The sequence below is a fragment of the Ovis aries genome, chromosome 6 (assembly GCF_016772045.2).
Source record: "Ovis aries strain OAR_USU_Benz2616 breed Rambouillet chromosome 6, ARS-UI_Ramb_v3.0, whole genome shotgun sequence".
NCBI lineage: Eukaryota > Metazoa > Chordata > Mammalia > Artiodactyla > Bovidae > Ovis > Ovis aries.
This window is the reverse complement of record NC_056059.1, coordinates 111,146,490-111,165,661: the sequence shown is the minus strand read 5'-3', so window position 1 is coordinate 111,165,661 and position 19,172 is coordinate 111,146,490. Positions and strand designations below refer to the sequence as shown.

Sequence of the window (19,172 nt, the reverse complement as noted above, 5' to 3'; positions counted from 1 at the left end):
GGGCATGGAAGCTCTGGTTTTCAGGTCTTCCCTCAGCCCCCTGCATTCATTTGCATTCCCTGCCTGGCCTTGGAGAGAGGCACGTGCGGACCTCTGTAGTCAGCCCCTTACTTTGTAATGCTGTCATCTGTATTATTTCATCCGACCTTCATGCTTTTATGGCTGTTCTGCAGCCAAATGAATTTGCCCAAGATCAGATGTCTAAGTGAGCTGAGATGCAATCTTCTCTAGGCTTTTCTCCCATATTGTTTTCTTGTATTTTTACAACCTGTAAGATGCATAGATCCACTCAGCCCCCACAAGCAAGGCTTAGTTAGGATGTTTCTAGTTCAAGGGTCTCTGGAGATAGCTCTGAGCAAAGCAAGAATTCAGTGGTGCAGACGTGAGCAGGGGTGCGGTGAAACAACAGTGTCTCTATGGAAAAGAATTCTTTCCCCAGTAGTACAGTGACTAAGACTCTGAGCTCCCAACACAGGGGCCCCAGGTTGGGTCCCTGGTCAGAGAACTAGACCCCGCAGGCCGCAACTAAGAGTGTGCACGCCGCAGCTAAGAAAGATCTCATGTGCTGCAATGAAGACCTAGTGCAGCCAAATAAATACATGAAATAAACATTTTACAAAAAAAAAAAAAAAAAGAAGCAAGCACATTTTTTCCCCCAAGCAGTTTGCTTCTCATCACCATCTCCTTGCTTCCTAAGGTTAGCATGCCGGTCACGGGGTCCTCTCTCTTTAGTGGGTGATCTCTGTTGGAAGAGTTCCTGGAATTCACTCACTGTCAGGATGACATTTCCACATCAAAGGTCTGGGTAATTAGGCCATTTCATGGGAGCACATTAGAGCACAAACAGCCTAAAGTTGCATGCTGGGACCAAGCAGTGCACGGCACAGCACGCAGGGCACGCAGAGCCTCCCAACGACTTCAGCCTCGAGTGTCACGGAATTCTTCTCAGGAAAGTCCCCAGGCTGGCCTCCCCACTTCCCGTCCCTCTCTCAAACCATGGCCAACTTGAAGTGCTAGTGTTGGTCACTCAGCCATATCTGAGTCTTTGTGACCATGTGGACTGTAGCCCTCCAGGCTCCTCTGTCCGTGGGATTCTCCAGGCAAGAATACTGGAGTCGGTGGCCATTCCCTTCCCCAGAGTATCTCCCCAGCCCAGGGATCGAACCTGGGTCTCCTGCGTTGCAGGCAGATTCTTTGCTGTCTGAGCCACCAGGGAAGTCCCATATGGCCAGCTTAATTCTTCTCAAACTCTGTTCCCCATGTGCCTCCCTCACTCAGAAGCCTTTGATGGGGTCCCAGTTCTTTGAAAATAAAGTCAAAATCACCTCTCCCGTACAGTAAGTTCCCTACATATGAACTTTCAAGTCGTGAACTTTCAAACACGAGTTTCATAAACGTTAGGCATGAGTGAAATCGCAGCTTACCCTCCATCTCCTATTGCTGACGATCCTTCAGCTCTGTCAGCTCCCGTCTCCTCTCCCTCTTCTGGCCAGCGATTCTTCTTGCCTGATCACCGGATGCCAGACCCTGTATGAGAGCTGTTGTCCCGTACCACTGAACTTTTAAGGTACTGTACTATAAGATTAAAAATGCTTTCTTCATTTTTGTGTTTTGATGTATTATTTGTGTGAAAAGTATTATAGACTTATTATAGTGCAGTGCTCCGTAGCTGATTGTGCTAGTTGGGTACCTGGGCTCACTTGGTTGGACTTATGAACAAATGGGACTTAAAAACACGCTTGCACAATGAAACATTCCAGTATGTAGGGGGCTTACTATATTCTGAGTCCTTCACGGTTTGAACCCTATCCAGCCCTTGTCTGACTTGCATCTCACTACTTTCCTTGCGGAATATTCTTCTCTGATCAAACAGGGCTACTTGACCATGGCTAAAGGATTCCATCAGCAAGTCTTTTTTTCTCCTGTTCACTGGGTGTGTGGGTCCCTATCATTTCCAGACCTTGTCCAGCCTTCTCTCTTCTGATGTTTAAGGCTTCTGACACTCATTGTCCCTAGTTGCAAAGTGGGTTGTGATGAGCATTAAGCTCACTTAACTAGTCCACCACAAAACAGCTGTGGAGGAAGAGGGGCTGGCGCCTCTTCTCCAGGGAGATCCATGCATATTGGGATGTGCCTTGACTGAAGGTTTAGGTTCTCAGGAGACATCAGCTTCCAGTATCCAAGGGTTGAAATGGATACAGGGCTTATCGAGTCCTTGTATATTTCTCTTCTTTTTTGTTACTTTGTAAGGTTCATTCATTTATTGATTCAGATACATTTTGAATAAATAGTAGTTTCAGTCTGAATTCTTCGGCTCATATCTCACCCATACACTAGCCATACTTATTTTTCTCTCTTGATAAATGGAGCTAATGGGGCTTCCCAGGTGGCTCAGTGGTGTAGAATTCATCTGCCAATGCAGGAGACACAGAAGATGTGGGTTCGATTCCTGGGTTGGGAAGATCCCCTGGAGGAGGAAATGGCAACCCACCCCAGGGATCTTACCCAGATAATCTCATAGACAGAGGAGCCTGGCAGGCTACAGTCCATGGGGTTGCAAAGAGTGGGACATGAGCGAGTGACTGAACTGAGCATGCATGCACCCAAATGGGACTAAAACCATTCTGAAGGTGTAATTGTGAGGACTGACTGGTACAATGCTTGTCCAGTACCTGTTAGGATGCTGGGCACGTTCTAGACACACAGTGGACACCGAGAAAATGCCCCATCTTTCCTTTCAGTGAATTTTATAATCAATCTGGCACCTCACATACAAGAATCTCGTCCAAATTAGCACAAATTCCCCGGAATGATTTGTTCTGAGATACAAGTTCTATTTGAAGTGTTTGTTTTCATGGGTGTATTGCATGGCTTCTCTTCAATTTTTGTCAGACTAACTTTTGAAGAAAATCTGAAAATAAGAGCCAAAAGAAAATATTCAGCCAACCCTTCCTTTTATGGACTTGTTGGCAATTTGTCTGTCCAAACTAAACAGTCTGTTATGGTCTTGCCCAACTTGATTCTCAAAGAGTCTAAAATGTGTCCTTGAATGACCTTGCTGGCCAGTTTCCTTTAAAATACAATATTAAAATATGTTTTAAAAAGGCAGCACAAAATGTTTCTGGCTCTTTCCTGCCGGACATTGCATCAGCAATTTCCAGGCCTTTGGATTGGAAGGAAAAACAATATTTTGCTCTCTCCCCCATCTGAGCGTAAGGATAACTGGTAATAATATCTACAGATGGCAGCCCAAATGGAAAGCATCTCTTTGACACAGATGATGCAGCTATTTGGAACTCATATTATACATTTTATTACATTCCATTCCCCTCTAAGCTAAGATCCCAGAAATCAAAGCAATCCTCTGGACCCCAGATACCTGGACGTACTTTTGTTGATGTTCAGTTGTTCAGTCTGACTCTTTGCGACCCCATGGACTGTACCCCTCCAGGCTCCCCTGTCCATGGGATTCTCCAGGCAAGAATACTGGAGTGGGTTGCCATGCCCGCCTCCAGGGGATCTTCTTGATTCAAGGGTAGAACCTGAGTCTCCTGCATTGGCAGGTGAATTCTTTACCTCTGAGCCATCTGGAAAGCCCCTGGATGTACTAGGAGGAAAATATTGCTTGCAAATGCAAGCTAATCAGTTTCCAGGGATAATCAGGGGATGTGGAGATTCAGTTTCAGCAAGAGAAGGTGGCCAAATGAGTGGGTGCAAGTTGGATGATTGGGTAGGCAGAAATTAGCAAGGATGACAAGTCCAGGGGAGGAGGAAGGCGTGGACAGATGGTGGAGGAAAACGATGTTGAGAGTGGCCGTTCCTGCTCAAACTCTTCTGCATTTGAGCACAGGGCTCAGGGCACGGTGTTTTCAGGTTCGTATCAGTTGTGGTCAACCCCAATTCTGGCTGCCCTTCAGCTATCTTCCTGGGCACCTGTGTCACTGATGGCACAGACCTCATGCCTGCCTCTCTCTGAAGTGCTTTGTACCCTGCTCAAGTGCTTCTGCAGCCTCTGATATACTTTCCATTTATTTCATCCAGAGGCCCCGGTGCTGGGACACCACCCTTCCGGGCATTGTTTTTTCAGTCGCTCATTATGTCCAGCTCTTTGTGACCCCATGGACTGCAGCACTCCAGGCTTCCTTGTCCTTCACCATCTCCCAGAGTTTTCTCAAACTCATGTCCATTGAGTTAGTGATGCCATCCAACCATCTCATCCTCTGTTGTCCCCTTCTCCTCCTGCCCTCAATCTTTCCCAGCATCAGGGTCTTTTCCAATGAGTCAGCTCTTCGCATCAGGTGGCCAAAGTATTGGAGCTTCAGCTTCAGCATCAGTCCTCCCAATTAACATTCAGGTTGATTTCCTTTAGGATGGACTGGTTTAATCTCCTTGCTGTCCAAGGGACTCGCAAGAGTCTCCTCCAGACTCTTCACAAGAGTCTTTCAGGGCATAGTTTTTGTCTTTTTGTAGGTTTCAAAGGAAGCATGCAATTCTCCAAGGATTCAATTTGTGCCTTTTCTGGAAGTACAGAAGCGAGGTACAAAGGCTGTGGGCTTTGGGGTCACTCCCCAGATTCAGGTGTGAATCTCAGTTTGTCGCTTATTGACTCTGGAGAAATGGAGGGGGCCTCTCTGAATCTCATTTCCTCATCTGGAAAGCTTCCTCATCTGTCAAGTGTGAGGCAGCCTCTTTATGGGCTCTTGTGAGGATTAACAGAAGCCATCAAGTGACATGTTTGACCAGAAAGCAGAAAGTTGAACAAATGACAATTAAAATGAAAGGAGTCACGAGGCATAAAGCAGAGTGCATGCTTGGTCAAGAGCCTGCGATGTATCTGAAATCATCAAAATCAAATCTACCGGGTCAATGTAAATATGTTTTCACTATTTTCCCAAATTTATATTTCACTTTTTAAAAATGTATTTACTTTTTAATTGGACCACAACTGCTTTACAGTGTTGTGCTAGGTTTTGCAGTTGTTGATATTGTTGTTTGGCCACTCAGGCATGGGCAGCTCTTTGCAGCACCACGGACTGTAACCCACCAGGGGCTTCTGTCCACGGAATTTTCCAGGCAAGATTTCTGGAGTGGGTTGTACAGTTTTTGCTGAACTACAATGTGCATCAGCTATCAGTATAATTATATGCCCTCCGTTAGGGCCTCCATCCCACCACCCCCCGTCCTGCCCCTCTAGGTCATCACAGAGCGCCAAGCTGAGCTCCATGTACTGTACAGAAGCTCCCTGCTCACAGTCTAGTTTACACGTGGTGGCATATAAATGTCAGTGCTTCTCTCGCAGTTTATCCTGCCCTCTCCTCCCCGTGTCAACAAGTCTGTTCTCAATGTCTGCATCTCTATTCCTGTATGACAGATTCTAGGTTCACCCACATCTCTTCAAATGACTGGATTTCATTCCTGTCGCCAAGTAATATTCCAGTATTCCATTCTATTGTGTGTGAGTGTGTGTGTGTGTGTGTGTGTGTGTGTTCCCATTCCTCTATCAATGGACATCTAAGACGCTTCCTGGTTATTGTAAATAGTGCTGAAATGAACATTGGAGTACATGTGTCTTTGACTTATGATTGTCTCGGGGTATACACCCAGGAGTGGGGTTGCTGGCTCATATAGCAGTTTTCAGAGAAGGCAATGGCACCCCACTCCAGTACTCTTGCCTGGAAAATCCCATGGATGGAGGAGCCTGGTAGGCTGCAGTCCATGGGTCGCTAGAGTCAGACACGACTGAGCGACTTCACTTTCACTTTTCACTTTTATGCATTGGAGAAGGAAATGGCAACCCACTCCAGTGTTCTTGCCTGGAGAACCCCAGAGACGGGGAAGCTTGGTGGGCTGCCCTCTATGGGGTCGCACAGAGTTGGATATGACTGAAGCGACTTAGCAGCAGCATAGCAGTTTTATTCCCATTTTCTTAAAGATATCCCCAAACTTAAACTGCAAATGTATAAGATGTGGTAGGCTCGTCTTTGACTGAAACTTGTTTGCGTCGCCCCTTCTCTGGAAATAACTTGTCTTGCTGTCGCTCACTCCTCAAGCCACCTTCCTCCCTCTCCCTTTCTGGGTTCCACCACATTTGCAGAAGGATGAAGCTGCGCCTGCTGTGTACTCTTCTTGGCCACTCACTCCTTCCTTTCAAGCCTGATTTCTGATCCCAGAGCTCTCCTGAAAGGTCTCGCCAGCGTCTAGGACGTTATCGATGTGCTCACACTTTGCGTACACATCCAGTCTTGGCAACTGCCGCTTTCTACACCGCTGGCCACTAACTTGCTCTAAAACAGCAGTTCTCAACCTTGGCTGCACATTAAAATCAACGGAGGGACTTTAAAAATAATTTATGCCTGAATTCCAGCATCAGGGGTTCTGAGGTAATGGTCTTGGTTGCAGTCTGGGCGCTGGGATTTTTCAAAGCTCCCTTGCGGGTGATGAAGGTGCAGTGAAGGTTGAGAACCACAGCTAGGACTCTCTCCCTCTCTCTTTTATTTACATAATTTTTCAAAGCTCTGTTTCATATCTTCTGAATATCTTTTGGGGTCTCATTCAAATCCTGCTTTTAGAGTGTGGCTTTAGGTAATAAAGGATGCAAGTGCTGTAATTAAGGCAATTTATAGCTGGAGCTTTTGTTTTGGCATCGCTAAAGGAAATCCACCACTCTTGGTTAATCAGAAAGCTTACTGAATGGAAATTCAAGGTATGACTGAATATGGATATGATGCATAAAGGATGAGGGAAGGAGGAAAGGAAAGAAATCGTTGGATCTTATGATCCAAACAATAGCCCTCTCTGTCTAATGCTTTCTCTTCTATTGTATTCCAACAAAAGTACCAAGAATATTCATCTTTGCTATGATTGACTTACCACCACGTTATGTGGTCACGGCAACCTCGGCCAGATGTATGCTATTATCATAATTGTTCACATCAAAAAAGTGGAGATGGACAGAGTTCCTTCCCCAAGGACCCAAGCCTAGAAAAATGACAGAACTATGATTTTAACTCAGGTCAAACCCTCCTTGGATTAGAAACTGAAGAAATTGATGCCAGTTCAGTTCAGTTCAGTCACTCAGTCATGTCTGACTCTTTACGACCCCATGAATCTCAGCACGCCAGGCCTCCCTGTCCATCGCCAACTCCCTGAGTTCACCCAAACTCATGTCCATCGAGGTGGTGAAGCCATCCAGCCATCTCATCTTCTGTCATCCCCTTCTCCTCCTGCTTCCAATCCTTCCCAGCATCAGGGTCTTTTCCAATGAGTCAACTCTTGGCACGAGGTGGCCAAAATATTGGAGTTTCAGCCTCAGCATCATTCCTTCCAATGAACACCCAGGACTAGTCTCTTTATAATGCACTGGTTGGATCTCCTTGCAGTCCAAGGGACTCTCGAGAGTCTTCTCCAACACCACAGTTCAAAAGCATCAATTCTTTGGTGCTCAGCTTTCTTCACAGTCCAACTCTCACATCCATACATGACCACAGGAAAAAACCATAGCCTTGACTAGATGGACCTTTGTTGGCAAAGTAATGTCTCTGCTTTTTAATATACTATCTAGGTTGGTCATAACTTTCCTTCCAAGGAGTAAGCGTCTTTTAATTTCATGGCTGCAGTCACCATCTGCAGTGATTTTTCTTGGAGAATTGCTTCCAAAATCTTACTTGAGGGAGACTGACAAACACCTGAAATCATTCTCACATCTCCTATCAGTTTTGCCATCTCCAGGGTGAGACCTTTCATCCTTGTCTGTGCGCTTTGGTCTAATTCTTCTCGTCCTCTGGTCTGTCATGCAACCTCCATTTCAGCTTGACAGTGACCTTATTGACACGTGCTGTCCAGAGTCTAGAGTAACAGTGATAGTCCTAGGCACTGACCAGTTATCACACATGTCCGGGGGTCATGGCTAAGTTAGTAACCAAACAGAATCTTTGTGATGATGGTAGATGGGTTCAATAAAGGACAGAAATGATATGGACCTAACAGAAGCAGAAGATATTAAGAAGAGGTGGCAAGAATACATGGAAGAACTGTACAAAAAAATCCTCATGACCCAGATGATCACGATGGTGTGATCACTCACCTAGAGCCAGACATCCTGGAATGTGAAGTCAAGTGAGCCTTAGAAAGCATCACTACAAACAAAGCTAGTGGAGGTGATGGAATTCCAGTTGAGCTATTTCAAATCCTGAAAGATGATGCTGTGAAAGTGTTGCACTCAATATGCCAGCAAATTTGGAAAACTCAGCAGTGGCCACAGGACTGGAAAACGTCAGTTTTCATTCCAATCCCTAAGAAAGGCAATGCCAAAGAATGCTCAAACTACCACACAATCTCACTCATCTCACATACTAGTAAAGTAGTGCTCAAAATTCTCCAAGCCAGGCTTCAGCAATACGTGAACTGTGAACTTCCTCATGTTCAAGCTGGTTTTAGAAAAGGCAGGGCAACCAGACATCAAGTTGCCAACATCCACTGGACCATCCAAAAAGGAAGAGAATTCCAGAAAAACATCTATTTCTGCTTCATTGACTATGCCAAAGCCTTTGACTGTGTGGATCACAAGAAACTGTGGAAAATTCTGAAAGAGATGGGAATACCAGACCACCTGACCTGCCTCTTGTGAGAAATCTGTATGCAGGTCAGGAAGCAACAGTTAGAACTGGACATGGAACAACAGACTGGTTCCAAATAGGAAAAGGAGTACGTCAAGTCTGTATATTGTCACCCTGTTTATTTTACTTATATGCAGAGTACATCATGCAAAATGCCAGGCTGGAAGAAGCACAGCTGGAATCAAGATTGCTGGGAGAAATAACAACAACCTCAGATATGCAGATGACACCACAGTTATGGCAGAAGGTGAAGAGGAACTAAAAAGCCTCTTGATAAAAGTGAAAGAGAGTAAAAAAGTTGGCTTAAAGCTCAACAGTCAGAAAACAAAGATGATGGCATCTGGTCCCATCACTTCATGGCAAACAGATGGAGAAACAGTGGAAGCAGTGGCAGACTTTATTATTTTGGGCTCCAAAATCACTCCAGATTGTGACTGCAGCTATGAAATAAAAAGATGCTTACTCCTTGGAAGGAAAGTTATGACCAACCTAGACAGCATATTAAAAAGACATTAAAACAAATTAAAAAGAGACATTACTTTGCCAACAAAGGTCCTTCTAGTCAAGCCTACGGTTTTTCCAGTAGTCATGTATAGAAGTGAGAGTTGACCCTAAAGAAAGCTGAGCGCCCAGGAATTGATGCTTTTGAACTGTGGTGTTGGAGAAGACTCTTGAGAGTCCCTTGGCCTGCAAAGAGATCCAACCAGTCCATTCTAAAAGAAATCAGTCCTGAATATTCACTGGAAGAACTGATGTTGAAGCTGAAACTCCAATACTTTGACCACCTGACACGAAGTGTTGACTCATTGGAAAAACCCTGATGCTGGGAAAGATTGAGGGCAGGAGGAGAAGGGTACGACAGAGGGTGAGATGGCTGGATGGCATCACCGACTCAATGGACATGAGTTTGGGTAAACTCCAGGTGTTGGTGATGGACAGGGAGACCTGGCATGCTGCAGTCCATGGGGTCACAAAGAGTTGGACACGACTGAGCAATTGAACTGATCTGAACTTACATTCTATGTTCAGGAGAAAGTGCTAGAAATAAAGGACTAGGTTTTCATGAGAGGTGGGGGTGGGGTGGGAGGGTAGTCTGAGATGGAAATAAGGGTTTTTCTGTAGGTGTTAAGAGTGAAAGTGACAATCACAGAAAAGGAGAAAGAGTGAAAATGTGGAAACTGAATATCTTTAGAGGAAAATAGAAAAGGATTCAGAGACCGAGGCTTCCCTGGTAGTCTGATAGTTAAGAATCCTCCTTGCAATGCAAGGGACACTGATCTGATCCCTGGTCTGGGAAGATCCCACATACCTTGGAGCAACAAAGCCCTTGTGTTGCAACTACTGCAGCCCGAGTTCCAGAGTCCGTGCTGGACAACAAGAGAAAGCACAGCAGTGAGAAGCCTGTACATCACCAACTAGAGAGTAGCCCCCACTCGGCCCAACTAGCATGCAGCAATGAAGACCAGCCCAACCAAAAGCCAAAAGTAAATAAATATAAATCTTTTCAAAAGAGGATTTGGAGAACCCTTTCCTCCCGCCCTCTCTTCCCTCCCTTCTTTCCTTTATCTGATATTTTTCTTCTGTGAATCACACAGCTGTTGCTTGAACCCTCATTCAGTAAGCTTTCTGGTCAACCCAAGATTGCAACTTTCCTTTAGGAACCTCCTAGCAACCACTTCAACGCCAAATTGCCTTCATTATCAGGTTTGCATTCCTTATGACACAAAACAACATTCTAAACAGGACTGGAGTGAGCTTTTAACACCATACGGGGCTGGATAGTCAGTGCGAGATGAATGGAATGTTGAAAGGAAAGCTGAGATATAGAGAAAACAGTTGTTCCAGAGCAGGACGCGGGTCAGGGCAGGAGGGACGGAATTCATTTCCTTTTCTCAGAGAACACATGGGTCACTTTAAGTCTGAAAGGACTCTGGGTTTGGCTGCCAGGAAGTGAAATTTCACGCTCAATCACAATAACCAGATTGGGCCTTATGGTTCACATAGTTTGTTTTCTTTTGTCTCATGGCTTTGATTTTTTAATTTCCACTTAAACTGCTTCATTTTGCACAATTCTTTTAACTTGCCTCAAATCTTGTATAGCTGGAGCATTCTGACATTTACAAGATTTCTGCTACATCCCAGACACTGCTCAGGGTGTTGCAGAGAAGAACCAATTCTGATTCCATGTTGGAACTGTTTCTTTGACTTGCTTTGTGTTGCTTGTGTTATTATTGTCATTGTTGTTGTTCAGTCGCTGAGTCATGTCTGTCTCTTTGTGAACCCATGAACTGCAGCACATCAGGCTTCCCTGTCCTTCACTATCTCCCGGAGTTTGCTCAAACTCATGTCCATTAAGTCCATGATACCATCCAACCATTTAATCTTCTGTCCCTCCCTTCTTTTCCTGCCCTCAATCTTTCCCAGAATCAAGGTCTTTTCCGATGAATCATTTCTTCTCATCAGATGGCCAAAGCTTTAGAGCTTTGTTGTTATAATCATGTATAATGGCCTGCATCAGAGGACCCTGCCCCTCTGCCTGACTGTTACAATGCTTGTGTTCAGCTCACAGAGAGATAATCTGACCCTGCCCGCCTGTGTATGGCTGCAAGAAAGATGAGATTAACACATCCCTTCCCAGAGGCTGGTCATTCCTGGAGAAGTTTTGCAAGACAGATGGCTCTTTTTACTTGATTTCCTCATTGCCTCATCCTCTTTATATTGTCTTTTGACTTTAGTTCCTCACTGCTCTTCTCCCCGGTTCTGTAAAAGAACCTGGCATCCAGACCCCAATAAGATGGTTATTTTGAGACATTTTCTGCCACCTTCTCTGTCAGCTGTTTTTCAGAATAAAGTCTCTATTCGTTGCCCCCACATCCCTCTCCTATTCATTAGTCTTTCGCATGGTAAGATCAGGCTTGGACTCAGTAGCAAGGGCAATCCACTCAGGGTGCACACGTACTGCAGGGTCTGAAGTGCAGAGGCAAGCAGGCAAAAGCACAGAATTTACACTCTGGGGGTTGTTCTGGAGAAGAAAATGAAGAGGAAGGAGGACTTTGGAGAAGGTGATAGCTGGGATTAAAGAGAAAGGCTGAGAAAGAAGAGAGAAACAAGTGGAGAAGGCGTGAGGACTTCCCTGGTGGTCCAGTGGTGAAGACTCTGCACTTCCAATGCAGGGAATGTGGGCTCAGTCTCTGGTTGGGGAACAGATCCCACATGCTGTTGGGCCAAAAAAAAGAGAGAGAGAGAGAATGAGTGAAGAGGGGTTAAGCAAGTGAGAAGCTGTGTTGAATAATGAATCGCAGGACTCAAAGAATGGGGTTGAAAGAGGGAAATGGCTGAATGATGTAGGCTGGGTGGATTTAGGAAGATTTAGGGTGAGGGTTTGAAAAGAGAAAAAGGCAGGAGAGGCTGATTATCCACAGAAGAAGGTTGGGTGTTATGGATTTAGTTGTGCCCCACCCCAAATTCAGAAGTTGAAGCGTCAAATCTTCAGTGTGACTAAACTTGGAGGCAAGACCTTTAAGAAAGTCATTAAGGTTAAATGAGGTCATAAAGATGGGGCCCTGATCCGACAGAATTTATGTCCTTACAAGAAGAGGAAGAGACATCACAGCAGATTTCTCTCCCTTTTTCTCTCTCTGTGCCACATGAAGACACAGTGGGAAGGTGATCACCTGCAAGCCAGAAAGAGAGTTTTGGACTTCCCTCCTCCAGAACCACAAGGAAATACATTTCTGTTATTTAAGCCCTCAGTCAACGGTGTTACCCTGTTGTGACTGCCTGAGTGGACCGCCACGAGGCATATGGAGCTCTCAAGTCACCAGAAGAGGCCAGGAGAATCACTGTTCACCCCAATCTGCCCATCTCTGGGCATGTGAGCAGCCACACACAGTTTAAATTTCTTCCTGAAATTCAAGAGACGGAAGACTTCGGCTCTGTTGGTGAGGGGATCGCGTATTCACGTTCATGTGCGTCACTGCTAACTGATGGTGAGGCTTTGGGTTTTACTTGTAAATTAGTCATGTCTGACTCTACAACCCTATAGACTCTAGCCCTCCAGGCTCCTCTGTCCATAGAATTCTCCAGGCAAGAATTCTGGAGTGGATAGCCATTCCCTTCTCCAGGGGATCTTCCCTACCCAGGGATTGAACCTGGGTCTCCTGCTTTGCAGGCAGATTCTTTACTATCTGAGCCCCAGGGAAGCCACATATGTGTCACTGCTAACTGATGTCGAGGCTTTGGGTCTCATTTGTAAAATAGGGTTAAACACCTTACCAGCCTGACTGGTGTATTGGGAAGATTTGATGAAGGTTTGCTTAGAAGAAAATGGGAACTCGTTTTATGCCTCTAGATTGTATTAAATGGAACAATATGACATTGTCTTTTCTATAGGTCTAAGACACATCAAATTTTTTTTTCCACTTGTACACATTCTTCTTTTTAAGGTTCTTTCCCATTATAGCTTATCATAGGATATTGAATACAGTTCCCTGTGCTATCAATTAAAACCTTGTTGTTTATCCATTCCAGATGTAATAGTTCACAGCAATTGTTTTTAAAATGGGAACATGCCACATAAAACCCCAGGTACATGGATTTTCCTGCAAAAAAAAATTTTGAAAATCTGGTACCTTAGAACTACAGTAACCCTGGAGAGCCCTATAGGGGTGGGTGATGACTGCCCATGTTGTTTGGAGAGTGTGGTTTCAGGGCCCCCTGGGTCTCGGCCACATTGTAGATTTCGGGTGTGGCCCCTGATGGAGTGTATGGTATAGAGTTATGATAACGTGTGGCTGACAACATCCAGAGAGATGGGTATATTTTCTTTTCTGGCAAAGCATTAGGTCATCAATGTCGATTTGTGTAAGCAGATGGCAAGCACAAATCATCCCAAACCAAACATCTTTGACCTTGAATAATCAAAACAACAAGGGAAAGGCGCTCTGGATTTCACTTTGACAGCTCAGTGGAAACACTTTGGTCTTGGCCAGAATGCTTTCCCTTGACAGGTTTATATTCTCATGCAAGTCCATTCACGGCGTACCTAGTGTGTGTCCACGCCTCTTGCTTATACTTTTGTTTTTAATCCCCAAGAGTCGACTCATTAGAAAAGACCCTGATGCTGGGAAAGATTGAAGGCTATAGAAGAGGTGGGCGGCAGAGGATGAGATAGTTGGATGGCATCACCTACACAGTGGACATGAATCTGAGCAAAATACAAGAGATAGAGAAGGACAGAGGAGCCTGGCACGCTGCAGTCCATGGGGTCGCAAAGAGTCGGACACGACTGAGTGACTGAACAGCAACAAGAGAAGCTGTCAGTTTGTCCATTGAGAAGAAATCCCCTCAAAGAGGCCAAGGTAAAAAATGAGCTGGCTGGCCAAAAGCAACAGCTCCTGACACTGAGTAGAATGTGTATTTCATCTTCTGACTTACAATCATTTTCTCATATAATATTTTACTTAAGATACCAGTGGATCAGCTGGAGTAGGTACTTATTTTTCTCATTTTCAATGATGTACGGAGGCTCAGAGTGTTCAGATAACTTGCCCACAATCACACAGCCAGGAAGGATTAGGACTGAACATGTCATACCCGCAGGTCACAATTTCCGATTCCTCATTCTTTTTAGCTAACTACGGAGAAGGCAATGGCAACCCACTCTAGTACTCTTGCTGGGAAGGTCCCATGGATGGAGGAGCCTGGTAGGCTGCAGTCCACAGGATCGCTAGGAGTCGGACACGACTTCACTTTCACTTTTCACTTTCATGCATAGGAGAAGGAAATGGCAACCCACTCCAGTATTCTTGTCTGGAGAATCCCAGGGATGGGAGAGCCGGGTGAGCTGCCATCTCTGGGGTCGCACAGAGTTGGACACGACTGAAGCGGCTTAGCAGTAGCAGCAGAAAGAAAAGCAGAACCGCAGCATGGATGAAAATCGGCTTTGCTGGAACTAAATTGAAAAAATAATCTGGGGCTTCCCTGGTGGCTCAGTGGTAAAGAATCTGCCTGCCAACACAGGAGACATGAATTCGATCCCTGATTGGGAAGATCTCATATATTCCAGACAACTAAGCCCGTGAGCCACATTTACTGAGTCTGTGCTCCAGAGCCTAGGAACTGTAACTAATGAAACCCACACCCTAGAGCCCGTGCCGCATAGCAAGAGACGGTGCTGAAAAGAAATAATTTGAGCAACGTACTTGATCTTTTTTTTTTTCCAAAATGGGCTGACTAGCAAAGCTGATGCAAATTTAGCATTAAGGAAAACAGAGTATTTAAATCACAGAGTAATAGCTTCCCTGTGACCTGGACTGTCAGATAGTGTCCAGTGTAGTATTAACAGTTAAAGCAGTTCTGGAGAGTATCTGCTTCTCCTTAAGCTATCGCTAATTGAATTTTACATTCTTTCCTGCGAACCCTAGATTGGGTTCAGATTATTTCTCCATACAGGTTTCTGCATAGCTGCCACCCATCCCAGGAAACTGATGTGGAGTTAGCACTGACTGTGAAAGTCATCTGGTATCCGGTGTCGAGGTCTGGACGTTGTTTCCAGAGGGGCGTGGGTATGTTTGGTGAACCACATAGTGTCAGGGAAATTTCTCCCTGCAAGTCCAGGGAGACCCTGGAGAGGGTTAGGTAGGCAGATGGTGATGGTCTTTAAATGTATAAGAAGCCAGAGGAAAGTGGTGGTATTCCTGCTACTTCTAAAAATAGAACAAGACCAGTGGAGAAACATTTAAAAGGGTCAGATTCTGGCATAAGAAAGAACTTTCTGGTGACTGGTGGTATTTTAATGGAAAGTGAAAGTAGCAAAGAGTATCCAATTCTTTGTGACCCCATGGACTATACAGTCCATGGAATTCTCCAGGCCAGAATACTGGAGTGGGTAGCCTTTCCCTTCTCCAGGGATATTCCCAACCCAGGGATCGAACTGAGGTCTCCTGCACAGCAGGCAGATTCTTTATCAGCTGAGCCACAAGGGAAGCCCAAGAATATTGGAGTGGGTAGCCTTTCCCTTCTCCAGGGGATCTTCCCAACCCAGGGAGAGAACCCAGGTCTCCCGCATTACAGGTGAATTCTTTACCAGCTGAGCCAGGGAAGCCCAGGGCTGCCTTACAAAAAATGAACATTTTGCTATGATTGGTGTTGAAGCTGAAGGTGGAGTTTGTAGTGTGGATAAATTCTCAAAGTTTGTCTGGGGCCATTTCATCTCAGACTCAAGAAAAGACAGGAGGATGGAAATATGACAATTTCTGTAATATTATAAGGACTTTGTCCCTAAATTGTTTTCAGGAAATGAGAGTTTTTATGTCTCTAGGTTGTACTGGAGTAATATAAAATTGCCATTTTGTGTAGGGTTTCCCAGGTGGCACTAGTGGTGAAGAGTCTGCCAAGGCAGGTTTGATCCCTGGGTTGGGAAGGTCCCTTAGAGAAAGGCGTGGCAGCTCATTCCAGTATCCTTGTCCGGGCAATCCCATGGACTGAGGAGTCTGGCAGACTATTGTCCAAAGAGTCACAAAGAATCAGACATGATTAGCTCACAGCATGCACGCAATAGAATGGTTGAAGGTCAGCCGTTGCATATGGTTCAACATAATTCATGCAAAGGGAATAGACGTGACTCTTTAAACCTACGTCACACGGAGAGAAGGAAGGACTGGAAACTGTGATGACTTCACTGTGCATAGCTTTTGGGGTGTTCTGCAGCGAACGGGGCTTCCCTGAAAGTTACCTGTTGACGTACCTCACCAGCTGACTGTACTTGGAGATAAGGCCTTTAAAGGAGTGATCAAGATAAAATGAGGGCCTGAGGATGGGCCCTAATCTGATCTGACCAGTGTTCTTATAAGAGGGGGAACTTGACCACATGCTCTCTACAGAAAAATGGCCACATGAGGACACAGTGGGAAAGCGGCTGTCTGCAAGCCAAGGAGAGAGGCCTCAGAAGGTATCAAACCTATGGCACCTTGGTCTTGAACTTCTAGCTTCCAGAACTGTAAGAAAATCAATTTCTGTTGTTTAAAGCACCCAGTCTCTGGTATTTGGTATACATGGGTATATGGATATATGGAGGCCAGCAGTAGGGATAAAGGGGATGAGGAAGGGGGCAAGAGACAGATTTTCAAGACCCCCACCCATCCAGGATCATACCAAGAAATGCGGTCTTTATCGGAAAGGAAGAGAGGTGAGGCGAAGGATCGGAGGAATGCATATGAACACCCGTGATAAAATAAAATGGGTTGGTAACTCAAAGAATCCCTACACTGAGATGCTACCGATTTCGAATTAGATTTTACAGCAGCCTGGGGTCAAAATTACCTAAAGAAGTCTTTTTCCAAAAAAATTTAAAGGTGCAAGTAAGAAACTGAAAAAAATAACTTACTAGTTTAAGAGAGTAACCTGGTTTGAGGATGCTGGCAATTGGCAAGCCCACCAAGTGAAGTTTTAATGACACCTCTCAAATATCATTTGTGTACATCTAGCAGGATGCGTTTTAAGGCAATAGTGTCAGCTATGATTTTCTGTTACGGGCCGTATGAGCAGGCACTAAACGTGCAAATATTTAACGCTGTCTTATAGATGACTTCTGATTAATTAGGACTAACTCCCCTCCTTGCTGGGGAGACAGACTGAGAAATGCATGTGGGACTTTGAGCTCCCGTCTAGTCCTTTGGCCGTGGACAGGTCACTTTGCCTTGCTCTCATCTTTCAAATAGGATTAAGTCTCCATCCCTGCTGCCTCACAGATGGCTGATGAGATGGGGTAAAATGCCATTCCATGAGATTGTCAGTATTTCAAACAGAGTCAGACTATGTTCATGGTGAAAAAAACTCCACTTAAAACAAATGTTGTAGAGAAGAGATCTATAGGTTGCCAAGGGAGAGGAGGTTGGGGAGGAATAGATTAGGAGTTTGGCGTTAGCAGAGGCAAACTATTATACAGAGAATGGATAAACAACAAGGTCTCACCGCCGTAAAGCACAGGGAACTAGATCCAACACCTTGTGATAAATCACCATGGAAAAGAATATGAAAAATGTTTATATGTATGTGTGTGTATGCATAACTGATCACTTTGCTATACAGCAGAAATTGGCACAGCATTGTAAATCAACTTTACTTTACCAAAATAAATTAAAAAAAAATGTTAATTGGAAATGTCTCCTCTGGGATGAGTCAATACCAGGGCTCTGAACTGCTAGTTAGAGAATCAGGAATCCTTGCCAGAGTCCATGTGGCAGGGTCGGAAGGGTGTGGGTTTTGGAGATGAGTACAGCTGGAATTTAACTACCTATGCTGCCCTACAGTGCTCGTAGGGTGTTAAGTAAGTGATCCACCTCTCTCATCTGAAAAATGGGGACATGTGGACAATATAGGCAAGGTACCGGCACATAGTAGGTTCTTAATAAAAAGCCTGATAAGCTCTGGTGATCAACTGAGCAACTTTGGAGATGCCGTTTCATCGGTTATCAGCAGATGTACTCTACTCCCACTGCTGAATGCCTGTTGGGTTATATGACAAAATAACTTAGGGAAATACCTATTCATATGTGTTCTCTACTCCCAACTTATCGCAAGAAGGTTGCCTGGCTCTTTGGGCTCCTTTGTTTCAAGGTTATACAGGCAGAGCAGGAAGCAGACATTTCTTGAAAATAATATTTCTTCCTTTCTTTCCTAAACCCAAGTCCAAGAGTAGACGCTGGGAAAGGCAAGAATGCAGGGCTTTTGATGGGGGACTTCCCCAGGGGACCAGGGCATCCGTGAGAAGTGGAAACGTTGTGGCCAGACTGCAGAGGACAGGACAGCTGAGGACCACTTGGACCCCAGCTTCCCGGCTGGACAGTGACCCTCACTTCATAAGTAGGGCTGGAAAGCTGAGTACACAGACATCAAAGGGACAGGCAATTTATAAGCGAGCGCACAGTGCTCTGAAGGAAGACCTCCCCAGTTCTGGTGACGGTGGGGGTAGGAGCCTGATCACTTTTGAAACTAAACTTCCTGCTGTCACGAACTCTTGGAATCAGATTTATGTTGTACGAAATAAAATGGAAAAATGTGAGATTTCTTGCAGACCTGTGTTTGTAGATTGATTCAGATCTGCTAGAGTTGTAAGGCACTGGAAAATCTAGATGATTTCATTCTTGCTCTCTGAAGCTCACCCTCTGTGGGAGCTGAGTGCTGAGTGCTAAGTCGCTTCAGTCGTGTTCAACTCTTTGCAACCCTGTGGCCCCCATCCCACCAGGCTTCTCTGCCCATGGGATTCTTCAGGCAAAGAGTACTGGAGTGGGCTGCCATTTCCCATGTGGGAGCTGGTGGGAGTCATAGGACCTCAGCACGAATAACTATTATTCAAAGCACCACAAGGGGGCTCCCTGGGTGGCTCAGCGGTAAAGAATCCGCCTGCCATCTGGGAAGATCCCACATGCTGTGGAGCAACTAAGCCTGTGAACCACGACTATTGAGACTGAGCTACAGTTCACAAATTGCAACTACTGAGCCCATGTACGAACTACTGAAACCCAAGCACCCTAGCGCCTGTGCTCCTCAATAAGA

The 19,172-nt window shown here is 45.2% G+C and overlaps 1 protein-coding gene across 3 annotated transcripts in view; it reads right to left on the bottom strand.

Moving 5' to 3' along the window:
• The window catches only part of C1QTNF7 (C1q and TNF related 7), a 125,334-nt gene that overhangs the window by 100,238 nt on the left and 5,924 nt on the right, over nt 1-19,172 (bottom strand). Inside the window, exon 1 of one of the 3 annotated variants that reach the window (XM_060417682.1) lies at nt 1,425-1,630. The exons of the other annotated variants lie outside the window; for them this stretch is intronic. Coding sequence (XP_060273665.1) covers nt 1,425-1,431 — 7 coding nt within the window. The 5' untranslated portion in view covers nt 1,432-1,630. Of the gene's footprint in view, nt 1-1,424; nt 1,631-19,172 lie in introns of those variants that run through there. 3 annotated transcript variants of the gene reach the window in all.